The 25,439-nt window shown below is 54.6% G+C and overlaps 1 protein-coding gene across 1 annotated transcript in view; it reads right to left on the reverse strand.

Annotated features, from left to right (window-relative positions):
* Positions 1–17,350, reverse strand: part of EFCAB6 (EF-hand calcium binding domain 6) — a 124,016-nt gene extending 106,666 nt beyond the window's left edge. The window contains exons 1-4 of the mRNA XM_040987251.1: positions 17,209–17,350; positions 12,667–12,878; positions 10,959–11,047; positions 1,613–1,682 (exon numbers count right to left, since the gene is read on the reverse strand). Coding sequence (XP_040843185.1) covers positions 1,613–1,682; positions 10,959–11,047; positions 12,667–12,878; positions 17,209–17,350 — 513 coding nt within the window. The remainder of the gene's footprint in view (positions 1–1,612; positions 1,683–10,958; positions 11,048–12,666; positions 12,879–17,208) is intronic.
* Positions 17,351–25,439: the final 8,089 nt, after the last annotated feature.

A 25,439-nucleotide genomic window follows, 5' to 3' on the forward strand; every position in this document is an offset into this window, starting at 1 on the left:
GGGGTTTCCGCCACCTGCTACACTGCAGGGGCCCAGCTGGGGAGTGGGCATTGGTGGGGCGGGCTTAGAGGAGCTGTCCCCTGTCCTGTTCTCCACACTGACAGCTGAAGAAGCCCAAGGACACTGAGGTGTCTGGGACCACCTGCTGGCTGATGGCAGAGCCCCAAGATGGATAGACATTTGGGTGCCCAGGGTTTGCAAGTTGGTGTAGTCCCCTCCTCCCCTGCCCCCACCGTGGGTGCTTAGTCGGGGATCGGGGATGGAGGATGTGGTGGGGTGTGGGCCACAGCCCATGCTGGCAGGAAAGACCCCAGACCCCAATGACCAGCTCCTCACACGTCCTTCCACCCTAGCATGCCCCTGTCCACACAAGCCTTGGTAAGAGGCTTTCTCTGGGGAGGGAGCTGAATGGAAGGGAATTCCAGGGAAGGGTGGCCAGTGACAGAGGTCTGGGCAGATTTCTTCATCAGGGCCTTGTCTTCATGGGGAGCCTGCAGCCCAGCCTGCACCCCAACACATGGCCTATGATGAAAGGGGCCATGTGTGGGCTTCAGAGACTGGTCCACAACACATCCACCTCGTCACTTCATTCTGGAGTCCCTGTGCATGCACACCTTTGCTGAGCATACACACTGTCGGTCAAGTTCAACTGTTCAGCCAGGCACAGGGACCTGTAGACCAGAGAAAGCAGCCTTGCAGGCAGAAGCAGGACCACTGCGGCACGATCGCCCATCCCGTCCCAAGTCCCTCACCAAGTGACAGACTCTGACAGAAGGAGCCCCTCTGGCTCCAGGTTCCTCTGGATCCCAGCTACACTGAAACAGGTCGCTAGGAATGCATAATGCTAAAGGGATTATCAAATGACAATGTTGTTGTTGTTGTTGTTTTCTCCTGGTTTCAGCCAGGGAGACACACACTTCGTGGCTCGCTGGCTATTTTGGATTTTGACATGTAGCAAGAGTCTCAGAAGAGATCAAAAAGAAATTTGTCATGTTTCAAACTAACATATTGTATCACGTAAATTAAACTGCAAATCTCAAACTGCTCTGGGGAACTGACAGACCCGAGCGCATTTTAAACAGAGGCTCCATTCCAAGCCCTGGGCGGCACTTGTCTCTCCTTCCCACTAGGGTGGGACGCCACGAGGCGCAACCCCAGGCAGTGAACGCAAGAGAGCTGTGGGAGCATTTTCCACACGCGAGAGCATTTTCCACACGCTGTGCCTCTTGCTGCTGAGCAACCCAGGCGGGAGGATCCAGCCCTGCGGGTCTCATGATGTGTCCCGCAGCGTTCCCGCTGTTTTTCTCTTGCTAGACAAAGACCTGCTCCATCTTAGACAAAACCCAAAAAAGCTGGCCTTACTAACAACGATGTGACAAATGCACAAGGCTCACTGTCATCCCCAGCCTTCTACCGATGGCACGCTGGCACAAGGCAGGCAAGTCGACCCCAGCAGCAAGCAGCAGCACCCGTGCACGCCTACCATAGGACCCCCAACCCCTTAGCCAGATGCCTGAGACGCAAGAAGCAAGGTGACAGGTGTGACTCATGCCCGAAGAGCCAGCTCCACTGCAGGAGGTCGGGGGAGACACTGTCGTTAAACCTCTGTTACCTTCTCTCCTATTTGGGCCTCAAGTTCTTTCAAGGTTCGGCAGCAGGTCGGTTCTGTCCCTCCTCCTCCCCTTAGGAGCAAAGAGAGAAAAGTCCTTGTTAGAGAGTTGCACCCACACCTGTGTTCCCATGGGACTCTCGGCAGCCCAGACGACGGTTTCTAGGTCACCTGACCCTATGAGAGACTTCTCACTTGCTGTTGTCCAGCACAGGGTGACCCGGGACCAGCACTCAGCCACTGCTTGAGGAACCAGCATGGTGACACATGAAATAGATCACTCCCGAGCACTTACTGTGCATCAAGCCTCCTCTGGCTTCGGAGCCAGCCTCTAACCTACTTCCATGGGCTCAACTCCACCCTGGGGAGCACCTGCAGCAGCTCCCTAGAGGAGCCTAGAACCAACATACGCCATCCCCTCAGCTCCGGCTGCTTGTCCACATCATCCACTTTGTTTTCCTCCTATTACCTGGGCATTGAAAGTGACCCCAGCACCCCTCTCTGGAACAGACAGGTGGCAAGACACTGTCCCTGCTGATGACGTCAATGGACAGGGAGATGGCTCAGATGACAGCAGGTGCCAAGGAGTAAATAAAGGCCATGAGGATGGGAAACAAGGTGGAATACAGAGAGACTGGGTGTGACAGGAAGAAAGACTGTCCCCTACCCTAAGTTGTGGGGTCAAGCAGCAGGAACTGGGCACACTCTGGGGTCAGCAGCAGGAAGTGCAGGGTTGAGGTGCCCAGGCTGAGCGCACAGTAAGAGGCGATGCCAGCCTCGCAGAAACTGGGGGCTATGGTACGGAAACTAGACTTCCTGGAATACCTTGGGCAGAGAGAGGTTAGCTTCATAGGTCTACGAAGGAAGCCACCAACTAGCAAGCAAAAGAACCAGGTCTGTAGGTGGATTCTGTGGGCCAAGTGGGCCCAACCCCATGGAACTACCAGTCCCACCGGTTAGCTTGAGAGTTGGGATAGTGATGGGCTGAGCTAGGCATGATCATGGAACTCACCAATGCTCATCAGTGCTGTGCCTAGGAGCAAATGAGGCAAGTCAGGCTGCAGCACCCTCATGAGCACCCTAAAACAGTGTGTGGGGCAGGCCAGGCTGCACCAGCTCAAAGGCCGGGACGGATGGGGCAGACAACGTCATGTACGGGCAAAGCACCCACTGGCATACGTGAGATCCGAGTGTGGGAGTGGCCTGAACCTGGGAAACTCCCCTAGTGGGTCACAGCTTCCGTTGATGAGCACGTGGTTCAGGCCTGGGGTTGGCAGACTGGACAAGGTAGCTCCATCCATCACCAAGTGTGTGAATTGGTTTTGGAAAGGGAGACTGGGCAGCGCCAAGCAAACCATAGCCCACTGGCAAGTGCAAAAACCAAGAGGGAGTGCAGGTCATGCTGGGCTAGGCTGCCATAGCTACTGGTTTGCATGAGCCAGGGATAAGAGCAGGGCCAGGTTGCAGCACCTGCCAGCGAGAGCTGGGACTGGGGGCTGGCTGGTCTAGGCCAGGCTGCAGCTTCCAAAGGCAAAGGCCAAGATGGGTGAGGGGCTGTGCCAAGCTGAGTCAGAGCAACCACTGTCTGTGCAAGATTTGTGGCTGGGATGTCCTGATTGGGTTATGGGTCCCCCCTGGTGAGGGTGGGGGCCAGAGTGGAGGCTGTGGTCTGGACTGGACACGGCTGCAGTTTCCCTCAGCACAAAGTGGAATGGGGCTGGGGTGTGCCAGACTGAGCTAGACTCCAGCACCAACTAGTGATTGTAAGAACCAGAGTTGGTGTAGGATGGGCTGGGCTAAGACTCTGTCCCTGCTGAGCCATGCATGAGCTGTGTCTGGGGGTGGACTAGGCTTGGTGGGCTATAGCACCCAACAGTGAGGATCGGAATGAGTGAGGGCCAGTCAGAGAACACTAGGACAGGAGATGGACAAGTAGGGCTGGCCCATGGACCCATCGATATGTGCAAAGTTTGGCCCTTGGAGAGGTTCTGATAGAGGAGCTTGGGAAACTCCTTGGTTGGGACACAGACCCTGAAGGTGAGCACAAGAACCAAGAAACAGAACAGCCAAGACCAGGCCAGGGTATCGTACCCACAGGCTTACCTTTGGCTCAGGTCAGAGGTTAGCCAGGCTGGGCCAATTCATATCGCCCATTGGCAAATCTGAGAGCCAGAATGGTGGGTGGGTCTTGTCAAGTCAGGAAACAATGGCAGCCAGTTCACATTAGGGCAGGGACTGGGGGCTGGCTAGGCTGCAGCACCCACTAACAAATGTTGAGGTGAGGCGGGCCATGCCAAACAGGGTCATAGTGCCTAACCAGCACACATGAGAACTGGGGGAGAGTGAGTGAACCCAGTAGGGATATCTGCTCCCCTCCTGGACCACTATTCTCACTGGCAAGCATGAGAGCTGGGGTTGGGGACAGACCAGACCAGGCAGGGCTACAATACCTGGTGGCCTGCATGTAAGCTGGATTGGGGACAAGCCAGGCTGAGCAGACTCTACCTACTGGTACATGCATAAGCCAGAGGGGGTGTGGGTTGATGAGGCTTTACCACAGCATCAGCTGGCAGATGCTAGCACAGGGGAGAAACTGTCAAGCTCAACTATAGTACCACCTGGAGAGTGCAAGATCCAGGAGTGGGAGTGAGCCCAGTAGGGAAACTGTGAGCACCTCCCTCTTGGGTTGCCACTCCGACTGGTGAGCATGAGAACCAGGACTGGGGCAGGCAGGGCTAGACAGAGACTGGCACCTGCCGGCACATGTGTGGGCTAGACAGTAAGGTTGATTGGGTTGAACTAGGCTTCAATGCTCATTGACATATGAGAGAATGGGATATGGGACAGACTGGAATAGTCTGCTGTACACACTGGCAAGCACAGGGCAGGAGGCAGGCCTGGTGGGGGTTATTGCAGGTCTCTCTGACTAGGCTACAACTCCCACTCTTTTGCATGGGGCCGAGTGTGTGGAGGGCAGGATCAGACTGGACTGCAACACCCATTAGTTTGCATAGGAGACAGGGCTGGAGACAGAACTGACCCAGCAATTGCAACAGTGTATGTGCCAGACCCTTTATTGCATGCACACACAAGAACCAGGTCTGGGATCACCTCAGATGAAGTTTCTTTGGGAATCCCCCCCTGTGACCCGCTGGACTCAGAACTCCAACCATGGAGAGAATTGCAGTTTCCATGGTCTGACCGTGGAATGCAGGTGTCAGAGCTGGGCCTCCTCAGTGGCTTAGAGCAGTGGACAGCATATTCAGATGCACATGGAGGATATGGCAGTACATCAGAGCCTCAAGAGGACTCCTGGTACCATAACAGAGGACGGAGGACAGGACAAATCGATCAACTACCCCAGCCAAGTGCTGGCAGTGAATCCCTGGAGTCTCCAAGGTGAACTATGTCAGCCAGTGGAGTCTGGAGGGATTTCACTGAGACTGGAGTGGCAAGATCGGCAGCAATATGGAACTGCTGAACTATCAAAACCCCTTGAGCAGGACTCTCGCAGCATGCCCCTCGCCGGGGACCCTGGGATGGTTGGAGGTTGGGTGTGGCTTCTCCCCTCATCTCTCCCCTCCCGAAGCAACAGAATGTGAAAACAATGGTCTCACCCCTTTTCCTCTATCCCTTGACCCTTCACACCCTAATCAAATATACAAAAATTATCAAAAAGAAAATGTATACAACAAATACATAAATAAATACAATCGCGTGCTGCAATCTTATTGATTTCTCCGCGAGTATCACAGTCCTGGCCACCTCGCTTCTGACTCAGACCTTGTCTGTGTGGCTTGAGAGAGCAGCGGAAGTCGATGCAGGAGCTTGGGCCCCTGCCCCATGGGCGAGACCTGAGGAAGCTCCTGGCTGGGTTGGCCTAACGTCAGCCATTGCAGCCATTTGGAGAGCAAATTAGCAGATCAATGATGTGTCTCTCTGCCTTTCAAATAAATAAATTTGCAAAAAAAAAAATTTTTTAAGTGGAACATCTGGTACTGCAACTAGTGCTCACACGGGAGGCCCGTGTCAAAGGCAGGCAGCAGCTTCACCTGCAGCATCACAAAGCCAGGCACTAAGTATTTATTTTGCATTCCTCACTTGTATTTCCTGTTCCTGACCGATTTGATTTGGAAGAGTTACAGGCAAGGTGGTGGGGAGGAGGAGAGAGGGAAAGAGGGCGGGAGGGATGGAAGGGGGAGGGAGAGATCTTCCATCCACTGGTCCAAGCAGGCCTCCGTCAGGAGCAATCCACCCAGGTCTTCCACATGAGCAGGCATTTGGGTCACTCCACTGCCTTCCCAGATGCATCCATAGGAAGCTGGCTCAGAAGTGGAGAAAGCAGAACTCACATCACAACTTCTTCTAGGAATGCTAGTGCTGCCAAGTAGCTGCTACCCATCATGCCACGACACCCGCCCCAGCTTGAGCACTTAAAAAAAAAATCTCCTTTTTCCCTCTGCTTGAAAGTTAAACATTTTGTTTCTTTGGGAGTTATCCTAAAAAAAAAAATCACCATGTGCATACAGAACGTTTCAGTGTGCAAGGCTGACTGACGTCTCTGCTCCTGCCAGCGACAAACCAGGACCTGAGACGTGATCCATTCTTGGCTCACTGCTGTCTGATCTCTCACTGCAGCTCTTCTGTTTAACAGACACGGGAACTTCTGTGACCATGCATGCAGCCAATGACCACCTCTGCTTACGCGCATCTCGTCACGGTCTTGGCACGTCACTCCTGAAACCTCGGCCCGCCATGGGAGGGCATGCTCCTCTGGCCCCTGCTGCCTAAGCCAGGAACTGCAAGAGAGCCACCCTGCTCAAGGCGCAGGCGCCGGGACGCGTCAGGGGCCCACAGCCTTTGTTTCTCAAACGCTTCTTCTGTGTGTTGTGCCTCTAGTCTGTGGAAAGCCAACAAACCCTGAGCGCCTAGAGTGCGCGTCTCCGACCAGCTGCTTCTGCGCAGTGTCAGTTTCCCCACTTCTGATCCAGCTTCCTGCTGACGCGCGCCCTGGGGAAAGGTAGACAGGGGCTCCAGGGGCAGCGTCCGCCATGGCTGAGAGCCAGACTGAGGGCCAGGAGCCCAGCTGCGGCCTGCTGGCCCTCACTGCTGCAAGCCTTGGCAGAGTGATCCCGTGGACAGACCTGCCTCTTTCTCCCCATCTCCACCTTTCTCTGCCTTTCAAATAAACATAATGTTTTAAAATTACAAACATCATTCCAAGCCATGACTATCTTTAGAAGCAAAATATCTTTCAAAATACTCATGTTGCTTCTCATGTAATCAACCATCATCAGATGTTTGGGGATTTTCTCAACCTTCACACATGACCAACTCTGGCAGGCACGAAGTGGCGGGGCAGAAGACAACGCCCAGGACATCTGTTTACTTTGCCATCAGTGTCACCAGGTCTCATTAGCATAGAGTGTGACCCCCGAGCCATATCTGCAGAAGCAAAGTATTATAGGCAGAGTAAGAAGTGCCACCACCAGGCCGGGCGCGGTAGCCTAGCGGTTAAAGTCCTCGCCTTGTACACACGGGGATCCCATATGGATGCTGGTTCATATCCTGGCTGCTCCACTTCCCATCCAGCTCCATGCTTGTGACCTAGGAAAGCAGTCCAGGATGGCCTAAAGCCTTGCACCCATGTGGGAGAAACCTGGAAGAAGCTCCTGGCTTCAGATCGACTCAGCTTTGGCCGTTGCGCTCACTTGGGGAGTAAACCATCAGACGGAAGATCCTCCTCTCTGTCTCTCCTCCTCTTTGTATATCTGACTTTCCAATAAAAATAAATAAATCTTTAAAAAAAAAAAAAAGAAGAAGAAGAAGAACTGGGCTTCACGGGGTGCCTGGATCATGGGGGTCCTCTTGTGAACAGGACGGGAGGAGGGGGCCGTCCCGTTGCCCTTCTCCACCCTGTGGGGATACAGTGAGGCCCATTTGCCGACGCCCCGACAACCCTGGGGGCAGTGAGCGTCTGTCCTCATGAAGGACACAGACAAGGACGCCTGTCTGCACACTGCGGGATCCCACTGGCCGCTTCCTGCCTTACGTGTCTCTTCTACAAGTGCTCTATTGCTGGCTTACTTGACAGGCAGAAAAAAACGAGAGACAGAGAGAATGGAGGTAGAAGGGGGGGAGGAGGGGAGAGCAGGAGACACATCTATCCGCTGGCTCACTCCAAGGGCTGAGACGGGCTCAAGCAAGAAGCCTGGAACTCCATGTGGGCCTCTCCTATGGAACGCACATCAGCAGGAAACTGCGCAATCTGATCATGGCCTGTGGCATCTTTTTTTTTTTAAGACTTTTTTTTTTAATTGGAAAGGCAGATTTACAGAAAGAAGGAGATACAGAGACAAAGATCTTCCATCCACTAGTTCACTCCCCAAGTGGCTACATGTCCAGAGCTGAGCCAATCCAAAGCCAGGAGCCAGGAGCTTCTTCTGGGTCTGCCACACAGGTGCAGGGTCCCATCACTGATTTCCTAGCCACAAACATGGAGCTGGATGGGAAGTGGAGCAGCTGAGACACAAACTGGTACTCATATGGGAACCTGGTGGATGTAAGGGGAGGATTTAGCCACGAGGCTATCGCACCAGGCCCTGGGCTATGGCATCTTGAGAGCCATATCACAAGCATAACCATATTTTAGTGAGGTTAATGAATCATTTTCACCTATCCACTGCATTTTTTAAAATATAATCATTATCTTTTTACTACCAGAAACTGCATTTTGAGCTTCGAATCTTCATTTCATTGCTTATTTTATATTCATACTTTGAGTTCACTATTTCTTTAAACCTATTAAAATGCTCATTACAGGTTATGGATCTGATAGTTCCAACACTTCAAGCGTTCAGAGATCCGGTTCCACTGGCTGCTGCATCCGCTGGTCTGCGTCCCCCACTCCAAGGGCAACGGCTGTGATCAGATGCCACGTGGCACTGGACCTGTGGCACTACTTCAGGCCGGATGGAGAACAGGGTCCCCCACAGGAGGACACACAAGCCTTTTCACACCCACAGGAAGCACCAGAACAGGCACAGGCCTGCATGGAAGTCAGCTGCTCAGTACAGGCCTCCCCGCTCACCCAGCAAGCTCCGGGATGGACACACATCCTTGTGGGGCCTATCTGCAGTGCAGTCTGCACCTGTCACACTGGTGTGCAACGGCAGGCTCCCAACCCAGGACGCAATGGCCCTCTGCTGGGCTCCTCCACCTTGGGGTGGGCCCTGGGCACCACCTCTCGTTCCCTTCAGGCCACAGGAGACACACCAATTCCCCAAGATCCTCAGCATTGGATGCTGATCCCTGACTTGTGTTTGGCCTCAGAAGAGTTCCCCCATGGCGGCCAGCATGACACAGCGATGTGTGTGTGTGTGTGTGTGTGTGGTGTGTGTGTGTGTAGTATGTGTGTGTATGTGTGTGTAGTGTGTGTGTGTGTAGTGTGTGTGTGGTGTGTGTGTAGTGTGTGTATGTGTCTGTGTGTGTGTGTAGTGTGTGTGTGTGTGTGGTGTGTGTGTGTGTAGTGTGTGTGTGTAGTGTGTGTGTGTGTGTGGTGTGTGTGTGTATGTGTGTGTAGTGTGTGTGTGTAGTGTGTGTGTGTAGTGTGTGTGTGTGTGTGTAGTGTGTGTGTGTGTGTGTGTGTGTGTGTGTGTGTGTGTGTGTGTGAAGGCCGGGCTGTGTGTGTGTGTGTGTGTGTGTGTGTGTGTGTGTGTGTGTAGTGTGTAGTGTGTGTGTAGTGTGTGTGTGTGTGTGTGTGTGTGTGTGTGTGTGTGTGAAGGCCGGGCTGTGTGTGTGTGTATGTGTGTGTGTGTGTGTGTGTGTGTGTGTGTGTGTGTGTGTGTGTGTACGCGCTCTCCCTTCCCCAGCCTGTTGTTTTCCGTGGCAGCGCTGTCCGTGGTGCGCAGCCTGCCATGTTACAAGAACAGTCCGTGCTCACGGACACACAGTCCTCCCCAGGCTGTCAGGAAAATCTGCAGGGCTCACAGAATGAGCAGGGAGCTTGTTCACACTTTAACTGCTTAGTCCTTTCTGTTGCAGAGTCACCTGCAAACCTCTTCATCTCGAGCTCATGATTAGCCTGAGGCTGCACAAGACGAAACTCTCCTGCTGTCGGCTTCTCAACTATCTGGCTTTTCCGGCAAAGCATCTTCACATCGGGTTACTGTCCACTCACCCACCCCGCTCCACGAGAGGGAGTGGTCAAAGGCCACAAGCACAGACATGTAGTCTGCAAAACACCTGCTCACTCTTTCCAGCATGGCTGGTAGGGACCCCAGCGCACACCCTCCTACACACGTGTGCACACCTCCTACACACGTGTGCACACCTCCTACACACGTGTGCACACCCTCCTGCACACAGCTCCTGCACACTCACACCCTTCCACATACACAGCCTCCCACACACACCTTCTCAGACACTCACACCCTCCCAGACACACATGGCCTCCCAAACACACACACCTTCTCACACATACACACCCTCCCAGACACACGTGCCTGGAGCACAGCGTGCAGCAGTTTCTCACTCTGGGAACTCTGGGTCGCTCTAACTCAGCTCCCCGTGCAGCCTTCAGCATCCTGACCATTTCCAGCACATGGCTCAGCAATGCTAAGCCCATTCACACTGCTGGGCCAAGATCACTCTAACTTCTCATTTCGCACAAATAAAACCCAACACCTACTGGCCACGGGTCCCGTCTGGCTGCTGCCCCTAACCGTCCTCATTACTTCTTCCGGGCTGCAACCCTGACACACAGCCTCTTGGAAGTTTGCTCACAGCCCAGGATCGAACTCTTCTTCCCAGCATGCACACATTCCTGCAGGCTGGGGCGCATTCGAGTTGGGTGAGGGAGTCATGTTCTACCAAAGCAGTATTTCCTAAATCACACACTGGAATTCAAAAACTTTCCTGCTGACAGAAACAAGAAAAGCCACATGCCAACGCCCTTACTCTGCAAAGCCAATGAGCCTGTGCTTATGCTAAAACTACGTAAGACTGAGGAAACACACACACACACTTGCAGGTAACACTTGGTTTCTACCCACCAAAAGTGAGCACTTTGTCACATCCAACACGTATAAAGACCATCACACTTGTAATTTAGCATCTAAGTGTGTTCACTGCAACATTAAGATCCACTCTATTTTTCTAATCTGGCTTTAACGTGCTACTTTTGTGTCAGTACATCATCACTTGTCCTGTCCCGAGGAGATCTGCCGCACAGGGTTTTAGACTCTCTGTACCGGCACAAGGCCTGTCACCGGCAGGTGTGACAGCTGTGTCGGCCTCAGACACAGCACCTACTCCTCCCGGCTGACCCCAGGACCGGCACAACACTCACCTCTTTATGACGTTGATATTGAGGTCATTTCCGCCAAACTTGGCCAGGAAGTCGAGGTACGGCACGGCCCCGGAACTCGTGAGAGGGGTCTGCATTCAGGCGAGAAGAGTGACAGGGTGAGAGAAGGCAGGGGTGTGCCCGGCATCGCTGGCCCCGGGCAGGATGCTGCGAACCCGGTGCGTGCTATCACTCAATGAGCTGCATGTCAGGATGCCAATGTGTGCTTGGGGACACGTCAACAAGCTGCTCACAAAAGTATCTAAAACCCAAATCCGGCTAAAACTCTACTGAAAACCCTAAACAAGCAGAAGTCCTTTCTGCCGTCCATGAGGAGCTGAGGCCACAGCACAGCTCACGCTCTGAGCATCATGTCAGCTTTCTACACATTCACTTTCGAGGGGTTCAGTCAGGAGAGACTTCATCTATTTCCACTCTCTGTTTGACAGAAAGCAGTCCACTCCTCAAATGCCCGCGACAGTCTGAGCTGAGCCAGGCGGAAGCCAGCAGCCGGGAACTTCATGCAGATCCTCAGCTACTCAAGCTCTCACCAACTGCCCAGCAACCGCCCAACAGGAGCAGTGCCAGGACTCAAACTCTGTGACTCGGGCATGGGACGGACGTGTCCCCAGTGGCATCTGAACCGCTGTGTCCAGCACCTGTTCCCTACTAGTTGAAGGTAAGAAAGAATATTTCCTCAATTTGGAGTTCTGTAAAGCACACTGCTGGGTCAAGAGGAACAGCACATGAAAGACACACGTTCTCACAGTGCAGGACAGAGGGGCTGATAACCAGATCCCAGGGCGGCACCTGTGCCCGAGAGACACCCAGGGGCATGGCGGTGGCCAGGAGGTGGGCGGAAGCTGGTCCTCTCAGTGAGGTCTTAGCACACATAGCGTGCTGCCACACGTGCTGTCTGCACGCAGGAGGGGAGGCCGTGGGAGAAGCAAGTGCTAGATGCTCCCCAGGCCAACAGGGCACCAGCTCCCAAGGGTAAAAGTGCTTCCAAGAACTAGAAGCCTGTCTCCACACACAGCAACAACCCTGATGACCCCAGGAGCAGCCAGGCCACAGGTGCTACGCAGCATGTGAAGAACAGCCCACCAAAACAAGAGATGAACAGTGTGCTTCTTCCACATGGATTCAAACCTACAGAAAACTGATCCATGCCCGCCTACATGTTAGATAACGCTGGCTCATGCCCGCTTATATGTTAGGTAACGCTGATTCATGCCAGCTTACATGTCACAGATAATGCTGATTCATGCCAGCTCACATGTCACAGATAATGCTGATTCATGCCAGCTAACATGTCACAGATAATACTGATTCATGCCAGCTAACATGTCACAGATAATACTGATTCGTGTTCATTTAAATTTACAGATAACACGGTTCAGTGGTTAGAAAACTTTTAAGCATGTCCAGAACAGCTGAGTACGTGAATCTCAGATTTTAACTGCATGGTTTAGGAAACCTAAATACAGACCAAGTGTTTCCAATGCAGACTCAGTGTCTGAGGAGAAAATACAGCCAGGCCTGAAGAGTCGGCTCCAAGAAAACCACAACTTCTTCCACACTGATTGTGTGTTTGCCTGCACGCTGTGTGTGCACACACTCATCCGCCAATGCTCCTGATACTGCAGCCCAGCCTTTGTGTGCCTGCGATGGCCAGGCTGGCCCCTGTGGACTCCCCTCCCGCCCAGCGTACCTGCATCAGCACATCCTGGAACTGCTCCCTGGTGAGGGGCATCAAGAAGTCGGTGATGACCCGCCTCAGCTCGTTCCGCGACACCGTCAGGTTCTGGCTGGGATCCAGCAGCTGGAAGGCTTTCTTCAGCTCATCACCCTTATCTGTAATTTTTTGAAATAAAATCCGCCTGATGTCTAGGGTGGAGAGTACCGGGTTTGCAACTGCTGTACCTGTAAAAGACAAGGCACGGGCAATTAGACACGCTTCACCCACACCTCTCCAAGCAAGCCAGTCTCTCCTGCACCCAGAGTTACCCAGCTCATCAGCAGACAGCTTGCAGGGCAAATCCAGACATGTCCCCCCTCTGGTCAGCAGGGAGTGACAACAGTGACGTCAGGGAAGGGAATCAGACAAAAGTCCTTTCCCCAGATGCAAGACCCTGGGGGTGGAAAACACAGCTAACAGAACAAAACTCACAGAGCAGCCAATATCATCGCAATCAATACTTCACGTGCCATCCTTATCTTTCACCCCGTTTACCAACATCTCAGGACAAAACACATGGGACTTAAATCCAGACCATCTCGGGCCCAGTGCAGCAAGTCCTCCCCTTGCATGCACCATGATCCCATACCGGCACCAGGATACGAACTTCCCATCCAGCTCCCTGCTAGTGGCCTGGGAAGCAGTCAAGGACAGCCCAAAGCCTTGGACCCTGCAACCACATGGGAGACCCAGAAGAGGCTCCAGGTCCTGGTTCCTGGCTTTGGATCAGCTCAGCTCCGGCTGTTGCAGCCACTTGGGGAGTGAATCGATGAATGAAAATCTTTTTCTCTGTCTCTCCTCCTCTCTGTATATCTGACTTTCCAATACAAATAAATCTTAAAAAGAAAATTCTGTGATTCGAAATAAGTGTATTTTTTAAAAATGCAGACCATCTCCCAGGCCATAGGTGAGAAGAGCCTGGACACTAAAGGGCAGTGAAATGCATCATTCGTTCGCACATCAAAGAGACTCTCCCATTCTTTGGTTCCCTCCCTAAGTCCCACAGCAGCCAGGGCTGGGCCAGGCTGGCACGAAAACTGCAATTCCATCTGAGTCTCCCACAGGGTGACAGGGACCCACTAGGGCTGTCACCTGCTCCTCCTGGGGTGTGCATCGGCATGAAGCTGGGATGGAGAACGAAGCTGTGGCCCCAACCCAGGCACTGTGACACACACTTGGGCTGTGATGTCCCAAGCTGCACCTTAACTGCTGGCCCCAATATCCATCCCACAGAAGGTTACAAATCAGTGTCCAGGGGCCTTATCTTGCTTGAAGGGCAGAGACAAGTGCCTCAACTTATTTCAGGTCCCAGAATTCCCAGCGCAACCAAGGAAGATGAGCTACACAATGGGCCCCCTGGCCCCCATGCCCAGGACACAGGTTCCTGCAGCAGGAAGCAGCCGGGAAATCACTCAGGTGAACACGGTGACCACAAAGCAGTGTGAGGCAGCCACCAGCATCCCACACAAGGAGACACGCCACCACCACATGACATCTCGTATCCAACCCGGGAGAAGGGGCCGGGGACTGTGGTTCATCAGAGATCCTCCCTCCTGGGTTTATTCTGGTGACCAGTTCATGTAGTAGTGCATTCTCTCTCAGGGAATCCAGTCGTGCACACAGGACTCTGCTGTCACCTGGTCACCTATGACAGGACGCGAGGCGGCAGCTGCCAGCCAGGGGACTCTGGCTCCCAGCCAAGCACTTCCAGAACAAGGAGAGTAATAAAGTCTGTCCAGGACGCCTGGGCCAGCGGAGCGACTTGGGGCGCCAGCTCATTGCCACCAGGAGGGCAGTTCTCCTGTCGCAGGCTCCCAGTGCCATGGGGCATGGGCCTTGCTCCTGGGGACTCTGTGGAAGTCCATCTCAGACCCGCCACATGCCATCTTTGGCTGCTTCCCAAGAGGCTCCGTCTCTGCAATCAAGAATCGCAATTTTACAACACCAGGAATACTGACTGGAGGCCACCTGGAATGAGCTTGCTCTCCGAGGCGCCTGATGTGGCTTCACACGTGCAGGACTGGCTGCTGGGCGCACAAACTGATGCAATCTTTCTGGAGGGTAATTTGACAAAAACCTTCCACATCTGTTTGGATACAGGAAAGCCCGAACAGACTGTCATCTCACCCTGACAATGAGAACAAGCAGGAGGTGCTGAGATGTACATGGCTGTAAACGCCACCAGCACCTGGGGATGCAAAGGATCCAGATTCTGGCATGGACAAACCCCTCCCGAGAGAGAGCGAGCAAGTGAGAGAGCGCCCCCTAGCTCCTTCGCCCTGCACAGCAGCAGCAGAAGAAAACACACACAGACAGGAGGCCTGCCCAGCGCCGGAGCCCCAGGAGCGTCGGTCATGGGGTGCGGCTGCACCCCTCCCCTGGCCTATGCTGTGTCAACATGGGCAGCATCCCAAGGGCTGGGGTGGGGATGGGCAGCAGCGAAAGCTGCCTGGGGTGTTACCGGGGGTACTTAGGGTGTACTTGTGGTGTTACTGGGGCCTAAGGCAGTTTACCAGGGGCTGATCCAAGAGAGCACATGGGACCCTTGTCAAGTGACCACTGGTGGCCCTTGGGCCAATGGAAGGATGGAGAGCAGGAGACGGGGTGGGAAGCTGTGCTGGAGAGCAAGGAGGACTCGTGGATGGCAGGGCGACTGCAAGGCAGAGCAGGGTGGGGGCTCCTCCCGCAGACCCCTGGGTGCCACCTCAGGGTGCCAGCCATGAGCTAATGCCCACCTGAGGAACTCTGCGAGTCTGCTTGGCTTTACTTAGCCATGGAGCCAACCCGTCCCAGGGTGCATGTGAGAAGCCAGGATGGTCTTGCTCGGCTACCTCCGCCCCTACTGCTTGGCCACAAACATCTGGCTCTGTCTTGTTTGCAAAACTACAGAAATGAAGAACAGCTGATGTAACGAAAAGCGCCAGGAACAGTGCTGTGACACAGTACACCAAGGCTCTGCCTGCAGTGCCAGCATCCCAAGGGCACCGATTCAAGCAAATCCCAGCTGCTCCACTTCCCATCCAGCTTCCTGCTAATGACCTGGCAAAGCAGCAGAGGATGGCCCAAGGCCTCGGACCCCTGCACCCACGCGGGAGACCAGGATGAAACTTCCTGGCTTCAGACTGGCCCAACTCCACTCACTGTGACCACCTAAGGAGTGAACCAGCACATGGAAGATCTCTCTGTGTCTCTCCTTCTCTCTCTGGAACTCTGTCTTTCAAATAAAAATAAATTTTTACACAAACAAAAAAAGAAGTCACCAGAGATAACCCAGCAGATGAGAGCTGACTCTCAAATATTTTTTTTAAGAAAGCCAGAACTCAAATTCAATAAGAAAATGGGCATTCAATTTAAAAATTAGGCGAAATCCTTTAACAGCCACCCCATCAAGAAGACACGCAGAACAGCAAATAACCTCATAAATCCATGTTCTGCTGTGTAGGTCACCGGAGGAACTCAAATGACACAGTGAGTTCCCACTATGCACCTGTCAGAGAAGCCACAAAGTCTGGAGCAGCGACAACAGCCCAAACAGGTGAGGACGCAGGCCAGCAGGGCTGGTCGACCAGCAGCAGGAACGCCCAACGGGGCAGGTGCTATGGGAGGTGGTTCTCAGCAAACCACACCCAGTTCCCACCCTGGCATGGGGCAGCTTCTCTCCGTTCACCCAAAGAGCCCAACACACAAACACAGGCACACATGAGCTGTTCACTGTGAAAATGGGCCATCCGGAACCCTCCAGCAGACAGATGTTCTAAACAGGAGGGCCAGACACTGGGGTAGCATGTGGCACTCAAGAATATACCACTAAGCCACAAAAGGACACGGGGTATCTACACTATTAAATAAAAACCTAAAAAGGCCATATACACACACATATATACACACATACACACATCTATAAGTGAATGATTCCAACAGGATAACATCACAGAAAAGATCAAATGCCAGAGCCAAACGGGCAAGTGTCGGGGTGGACGGGGGTGGACATGGCAGGGGGCACAGTGGACTTTCTGGGACACTGGGACTATTCATATGACGTCACGGTAGGATGCCAGGCCTCCGCAAGAACAGTGACCCCTAACATGCATCAGGGACACATTTCAGGTGGCCATGATAACATATCCACTCTAACAGACGCACTGCACCCACACAGGGGGCTAATGCCAGGGGGCAACAGGGGCAGCAAGGAGGGCCATGTGGACACTAGACACCTTCAGCACTTGCTGCCCACCTAAAACATAACACCTTCTTTTCTAAAACACTAAGCCATTGATCAACTGATGGGTCCTATAACCACAGTGCCCAGGTACAAATTCTGACCCTACTGCTTACAGATCACGTAGCTCTGGGCACGTGGGCTTTACGCCACCATGTGCCCATGTTCCCGTGTGGGGTAATAACAGAGTATGATGCACAGTTAGTAAGAGGAGGCATCATCACAAGAGGCCCCTACCCCCCACGCCCGTCAATGCCGGTCCCTGCAAGGCTTCCTGCTTGCATCGCAATACTCACCTGAAGAAAAGGGCCTGAAGGCAGCTGGCAGACCGCTCTTCGAGAACACACCACATGGTGAGGAATAAGGCCGGAGACTCCTCAGCTTCTGCTTGTGAAAGTGCACCGGGTGCCAGTCTGGTATAACAGACATTTTGCACATTAAGTCCCTGTAATGGGGAAGAAAGCAGACACCATGTCGATCGTGAGGCACGCGGTACGGGGGCTGGCCCGGTGGCCAAGCATGCCACGTCACTGCAGGACAATGCTGGTGCCCCACACTGGAGCACTGGTTCCAGTCCCAACTGCTCTGCGTCAGAGCCAAGTGCTCAGGAACCTGCCCCTCTCTCCCCGCCATGCGGGAGGCCAGGATGGAGCCTTCGGCCCTCAGGGTCAACCTGGACCCGCCTGGGATGGAGGGTCTGCCACGCTGCCTTTCCAAATGCAATAAATCAATCAGCCTAAAAGCACGCATTACAAAAGTGCTCCCCATCCTATGTCCTTGCAGAAAGACCAGCCAGAGAGGCTAAGGCAAGATCACGGCTGGTCTTGATGTACCAGCGGCTCAGAGATAACGCCCAAGGATGGAGCAGGAGCCCGCTTCTCACTGCTGCTCTGCAGCAGATCCCGGAAGTGCCTGGGTCACCCAGATGGCTGCTGACTGCTTTCCTGTGTGGGCAGTAGCGGGTAGGACCTGAAGCCCTGTGAGGCGAGGCAGGCAGCTCCCTGTCAACCCAACACACGTCCCAGGCAGAGCCGGAGACAGGAACCCCAGAGGATCCCCACCCCTCCACAGTCAGCAGGAACACTGCCAGCAGCACCAGCTGCTACGCAACTCTGAAAATTGACCACAGGCGAAACAAGGGCAGCCGGACCTCTGCCCGAGGCAGGCTAGGCACCACCTAAGGTGCCCAGTACCCATTCATCCGCACTCAATCTATGCTCCAAGCTAACCCAAAAACACAGCAACACTGGGTCACACTGACTCCTGGCAGCCTCAGTCACACTCACACCAGGCTGCCCCATCACACGTGACCCCACGACCAGAAACTGTCCCCATCTCACATTCCTGGAAGGCCAGAGGAAGCCCTCAGCCCTCACCTTTCGCTGACCACGGGGCTCTTGAGTGGCAGGAAGTGAAGGCTTAAGGCAGTGTGGTGAACTGCCTGCACCTGGCTTTAGGTTCAAGAACGAACCAACTGGGGCTCATGCCCTTTGGCTAGAACCGAGAGACCTTCTTTCCAAGGAAATTTCCCCCTCCTGTTCACTAACCAGTCAATTGAGCATTCAGGGTCCTGAGCGGCTAGATGTGACAAATAACAAGTAACAAAGCTAAGAAATCGCCGAGCTAGGACTCTGCATTCGGTTCAATGATTCTTCCAGGGGCAGACAAAGGCCAGAGGCAACGGCCCCTGCAGAGCTCTCACTGGATCACTGTTACGGCACAGTGGCTTACACTGCTGGCATTCTCAGGCCCATGCACTGTGCTCCTGACCCGGCAGGCAGTGGGAGATGGCCTGGCGGGACCTGCCGCCCACGTGGGATGCAGCAACAGCACTCCTGGCTCCTAGCTCCAGCTTGAGGCAGATCTGCTATGTAATGTTTTGAGGGGTGAACCAGCCCATGGATCTATTTCTGCCTCTCTCTGTTGCTCCTTCACATACATATTTTATTCCAACCCCTCTTCCCCTACCCCAAGATTCATTTAAAAGGCAAAGCTACAGAAAGAGAGGGAGATCTTCCACCTGCTGGCTCACTCCTCCAATAGCCAGGAATTAAAGAGGACATTATTAGTCACTTTATGGGAATAAAGAAATTGCAAGGTAATATTGTGAACAAGAGCATGCCAACCAGTTAGGTCAGCTAAATGAAACATTCTAAGGAAGGCACAAGATATTAAAGCCAACTAAAGCCATAGCAGAAAATCCACACAGAGCTATGACAAGTAACAGGGGCTGAACCCACAACCTGCCTGCAAAGTTCAGGACTCCAGAGCATGTAGTGAATTCTACAAACACTTTCAGGAATCCTCAAGGCCAATTCTGCACCAAGTCATTATATTCCAAAAAGTACAAAAAAAAAAAAAAAAAGAGGAAACCCTGCCTGAGGCCAGCATTACCACAGGCGGGGTTCTTGGACTGGGCTCAATCCCCAGCCACCAGGACAATCCAGGATATGTGGTCCGACCTTGGAGTGCACATATCGGGTCTGCGCCTCCTCGGCTGCTGATGCCCATGCAGAGGACAGCGTGCCCAGATGTGCACGGACATGCCAGCCAGCTGATTCATCTAGGCCAACAGGGGACATCGAGGGCCTCATCAGAGGACGGAAAATAGAGCAGATTGGTCCATTCTCCTGGCCACGCTCTGCAGGAAGTGTCTGGGCTATGGGTGCACTATGGTGGACTTTTTCAGCCAACAGATCTTGGATTTTCTTAACCCTGGTGCAAGGAAGCCGATGACATCTCAGAACTATCAAATCCACTCAAGTAACACCTTCGGAACCGCTTCCCTGCACTGGGGTCCCTAAGGCGTCATCAGTCCCCCACCCCTGGGTGCTGATACACTTCAACAGCGAGGAGCGGTCCCCTGTCTTCCCTCCTAGGCCTACAGACAGAGAACAAAATTAAACCTTGCCCCGCCCACCTCCCTCTATCCCTCAACCCTCCCCACCCGGATCAGAGGCCCACGTGGGCATGCCTCCCTCTCAGTTATGTAAACAATATTAAAAATAAAATTGAAAAAGGAGAAAGAACACACAGCAGCAAAAAAAAAAAAAAAGCAGGAGGAAGGGGAAGGGGAGAGACGGGGAGAGACGGGGAGAGACGGGGAGAGAAGGGGAGAGAAGGGGAGAGACGGGGAGAGACGGGGAGAGACGGGGAGAGAAGGGGAGAGACGGGGAGAGACGGGGAGAGACGGGGAGAGAAGGGGAGAGACGGGGAGAGAAGGGGAGAGAAGGGGAGAGAAGGGGAGAGAAGGGGAGAGACGGGGAGAGACGGGGAGAGAAGGGGAGAGAAGGGGAGAGATGGGGAGAGAAGGGGAGAGAAGGGGAGAGAAGGGGAGAGATGGGGAGAGACGGGGAGAGAAGGGGAGAGACGGGGAGAGAAGGGGAGAGAAGGGGAGAGACGGGGAGAGGGGGCCTACAGCAGCAGGGGCCTTTGGGTGTCCTTCCCAGGCACCTTGGTGAAGGTGCTCTGGTCCTTACGACAACCTGGAAGCTAACAGGTCTGCTCGGCTGTTAGATTAGAGGGAACTGGGCCAAGCAAGGCATCCAGACACACCCCCAGTGAGGGTCATGGGGGGAAGAGGGAAGGTCCTCAGATACCCTGGCCCTCCCAGGCTCACACACCGCCTGGAGGAGCTAAGCTGGCTGTACCCTCCCCCTCGACCCCAGTCACCACATTGTCACAGACATCCAAGGCCTCTGACTCGCACTGCCCATCCGTGCCAAAGAGGACTCCATCCTACTGGTGTTCCAGAAAATCAAGGGGAATTTGGTCCGAGTTGTTTCTTTCTGGCCACCCACAGCCAGAGTGAGAAGGGAAACTCCCCCTGAACTCCAAGAGGCCAAGCCCCAGGTACGGAAGGAAGGCCCCAACTCCAGCTGACATCTCAAAGGAAGGAGAAAGGGAGGAGGAGGGGAAGAGAGAGCAGCGAAGACAGTGAGGGAGGGACTTCCTACATGGCTTCAGTGTCACACGCAAGTACACCAAGCAGCAACCTGCCGCGCCTGACCTTCTGCCGCAGCACTGGGCGCCACTTCCCGGGGCAAGAGCAGCCCACAAGCCCAGGGGGTGTGCCGGGGTGTGCCAGGGCGTGCCGGGAGAGCCATGCGCTGTGGGCCTCTCACCTGGCAAGGAGCACCAGGCATGACGGTGAAACAAGAGGCTGAGAGCCAAGACACTGAGAGGAACGGAACCCGGCAGATGAAATATTTTCAGAAGGAAAATCAATGCCTGGATCCAATCAGCCTGCATTCAGGTCTACGGGCAGGAGACTGGTGCCAACCCAGGCCAGCATGCAACGAGGCGAGTAAAGACGCCACGTGCAGTGCCGGCGCCCTCTGTACCCAGGGGTGCTCCAAGACCTGGCTGCTCTGCTTCTAATCCAGTTCCTGACCAGCGTTCCTGGGAAGGCAGTGGAAAGGTGTCACTCCACCTTTCAAATCAGTCTCTGCAGAAGCCAACAAGGAGACTGATGTCAACCAGCGGTTAAACCCTCCCCCCCCAGCCTGGTGAGACGACAGGCTGGGTGCAGGCCGGGGACACACCCACAGCTGCCAGCCTTGCCCCCCTCTTGCAGGACACCAGGCATCTATGGCTGTCACTGCCCATGGCCCCCTGTTTCTCTGTACCCCGTTAATCGCACATGTCTGTGGGACTGAGGGCAGCTGCATGGGCAGTGAGGAATACACAGTTTGGTGCTCCCCGCGCTCTCCCACAGCCCAGTCCCTGCTTGCCCATGCAGCCACCAGCCCCGTGTTTGATCCCCCCTCAGCCCGTGCCTGACCATCAGGAAGCCAGGGCCTTGGCCTCCAGCACTGTTATGCTGCCCAAGAGCTGACACAGTAGTGCAGCAATGGATCACCTGTTGGGCACTTGAGTACAAAGCCACACATACACACATAAAAAAGTGAAAATTAAATCCCATTGCTGCCATCAAGGGCATGACAGAGCTGGTCCCCTGTCAGCATGATCAGGCTCCAGGTCCCTCCGTGTCTATTCCAGAGCCACATCTGGGCAGGTTTGAGGCCGCAGCTAGATGGACGTCCAGCCGAAGCCAAAGCCTTCCGCGCCATGGCATTTTCCAAGCAACCTCTATCCCTACCACTGAGAACTCCCTACCACAGCCAGCAACACAGATGAAAGCTGACCTGACCTGACTGCCCCTGCCCAGCCCAGCCCAGCCCTGCCCAGCCCTGCCCAGCCCAGCCCAGCCCTGCCCAGCCCTGCACTGCCCAGTCCAGCCCTGCCCTGCCCAGCCCTGCACTGCCCAGCCTAGCCCTGCCCTGCCCTGCACTGCCCAGCCCAGCCCTGTCCAGCCCTGCCCAGCCCTGCCCTGCCCAGCCCAGCCTGCCAGGTGCTCATCACCCAACTCAGAATTTCCAAGCAGTGTGTAGCACAATAACAGTCATTCTCCAGGTTTGCTGTCATCGTCACCTGGGCCCCTTCTGCAAATGCACATTCTTGGGCCCCACTCAGCCCAGGACCCAGCTGGTGTCAACATTCTGAAGCCTGATGCGGTGATGCAACCCAGCGACCTGGCTGCTGTCACAGACCCTCACACGTGACGCACAAGGCAGCTCCCACTCCAAGGGTGATAAGAAAACCTGTCCAGGGGCCAGCACAGTGGCATAGCATGCTAATTCTCCACCTGCAATGCCGGCATCCATATGGTCACTGGTTCAAGTCCCAACCACTCCACTTCACCACATAGCTCTCTGCTTATGGTTGGGAAAGCAAAGCAGAGAACGGCCCAAGTCCTCGGACTCTCCTACTCATGCGGGAAACCCAGGAGTTCCTGGCTCCTGGCTTCAGATTGGTTCAGCTCTGACTGCAGCTCCCACTTTGGGAGTAAACTAATGGATGGAAGTACCCTCATGCTCACATTCACTCCTCTTTCACGTTCAAGTTAAACAAATGAATCTTTTAATAAAAAGAAGAGGAGAGGAGAGGGAGGAGGGGAGGGAAGCGGAGGAAAGGAGAAAGGAAGACAGGGAGGGAAGGGGAAGAAACGGGAGGACAGGAGAGGAAAGAGGAGGGGTGGGGAGGGGAGGGGAGGGGAGGGAAGGAGAGAGGAGGGGATGAGAGGAGTCCTGTCCACAGACCCACACAAGCAAACACCTTGTAGCTGTAAAGCCATCCGAGAGCTGGCCCCCTGCCTGCGAAAATGCACAGCAACAGAGTGGGTCATCTGCAAGCACGTCTAATCAAACCTCGGGGCTCGGGGGCTCAGGGGGCTCTCAGGGCTCTGGGGGCTCTGGGGGCTAAGGGGGCTCAGGGGGCTCTCAGGGCTCTGGGAGCTCTGGGGGCTAAGAGGGTTCTGGGGGCTCGGAGGCTCAGGGGGCTCAGGGGGGGTCTCGGGGCTCCGGCCACATCCAAAGCCCAGGCCAGCCTCCGCAGCCCGTCTCACCGTCTCATCCTCTCACTGTCTCACAGCCCAGACAGACCCTACCAGCAGCCCCCGTGGTCTGCTCTAAACACAGGAATTACAAGAATGTGAGTTGATTTACGAATATATAACAAATGATAGGGTATCGTAAGAAACAATTTAGCCAGTCATCTGAATTCAATTTAGCAGAAAAATCTGTGCTTACAATGGGACCTGCCTCTGCAGCTAGGCAATGCCACTGCCATAGCCACAGCACCCTGGGTCTGGGACCAGGCAGGGGCTCCCCAAAGCCCCACATGGGTCACCCTGTTCCTCCCAACCCTCACTGCAGCCAATGCATCTCAGAGCGCCTATCTTCCTGTCCCTTGCACACATTCCAGGATGCCCAGAGTACAACTCGGCTCACACGGTTCTGCAGACGCTGCCGCAGCGCGCCGCGTGCCCATCAGAAACAACAGGCGGCTACACGCAGACGTGCCGGGACGGCGTGAGGAGGGGTGTCCGCCATGAGCACAGCACTGTAGGGGGCAGGGTCTGGCAGGCATGGCGACACATGTGATGACAACCAGGGAAGACACGGATCCCGTTACTTAAGGGTCACAGCACATCATACAACATGCACCCCCATCCTCCTCCCTCGCCTGCCCACTCTGGGGCATCCGTCGCATGCTGCGACACCCCTGCTCCACACTCACCCCGGGAACCACTGCACTGCTCTCTGGGAGCCCAGAAGCACCAGGAACCAAACAGCGGCTCCAGCCCCGACTGCAGATCCCGCACACCTGGTCCTCACGGCACCCGCCTGACATGTGCACACCAACGCCTGACACACGTGGCACAGGTAGCACACGCCACTCACCTACACATGACAAAACTCAGGCCTCGCAAGCCACTCACCACATGCATGACACACATGACAGACATGGCACATGTCATGCATCTCACACAGCACACGTTTGGCACATATGCACACAGGATACCACACACACACCACACATCTCCCACCCACACACCACCCACGTCACCCACCTATCACACACATCACACACTTCTCCCACCCACATATCACACGCCTCACACACCACACACACACCAAACACACCTCACACACCTTCCCCAGACACATACACACCAAATCCACACACACTCATCACATTCACACACACACACATCCATCCCCTCCCATTTCTTACTGAAGAGTGACTGCTCTCCTACCACCCAAGCTGCAGTCTCTGCCTGTCAGTGGAAAGCGGTGACCCCGCTCACCATCAGGCGCTTGGGACCGATCACGCGGGCACAGCAGGGAACTCGACTGCCTGCCACCCGGGCACATGACCACTAAGGTGAACGGTGTGCTGAAGTCACCCAGGTAATGGTTAGCAACCCAATAGGTCTTCTCTGTCATGGACATCACACACCAATCTCAAGAACCACCTGGAAACTCACCACCTCCTAGGCAGTGTCAAAAGCCTCATGGGCACAACCGGCAGGTGCCACACCCGCAAGCTTTGAGAGTGGAGCAGCAGGGGCTGGAGCTGGCACACAGTGGGCAGGGCCACTGCATGCAGCGCCTGCATCCTATGTGGGCTCCAGTTCAAGACCCTGATGCTCCACTTCCAATCCAGCTCCCTGCTAAGGCACCTGGGAAGGTAGCAGAGGATGGTTTCAGTGCTTGGGCCCCTGCATCCACATGGGAGACCCAGAAGAAGCTCTTGGTTTCAGACCAACCCAGCCCTGGCCATTGAGGCCACTTGGAGAGTAAATCAGAGGACAGAAAATTAATCCATTTCAAATTAATACCTTTCCAATGAACAGATCTTAAATACTACAGAACAGTGGGCAACAGTGAGGCTGCGGCCCCTCTTCTCACGGACTGTCCACAGGCAGTCCTACTCCAACGGAGCCTGGGCGGGCTCCCCGAGCAGGCACAGGAAGTTGGGTGGCTGTCTGGCTTCAAGGCTCAGTGCGGGAGTCTGCTGCCACCTAGCGCAGGAGGCACAAACCTGCCTGCCGCACCCTCCACAAACATCCTGGGCACCGAACACCAGCAGTCACCTGGGCCTTCAAACGAACACATGCCAGCTGGCACTGGTCAACGGAACATGCGGGGCACGAGAATAATGGGCACGAGCAGGTGACATG

This window comes from Ochotona curzoniae, unplaced genomic scaffold (genome assembly GCF_017591425.1).
Source record: "Ochotona curzoniae isolate NIBS_2020 unplaced genomic scaffold, NIBS_Ocur_1.0 contig_1014, whole genome shotgun sequence".
Lineage (NCBI taxonomy): Eukaryota > Metazoa > Chordata > Mammalia > Lagomorpha > Ochotonidae > Ochotona > Ochotona curzoniae.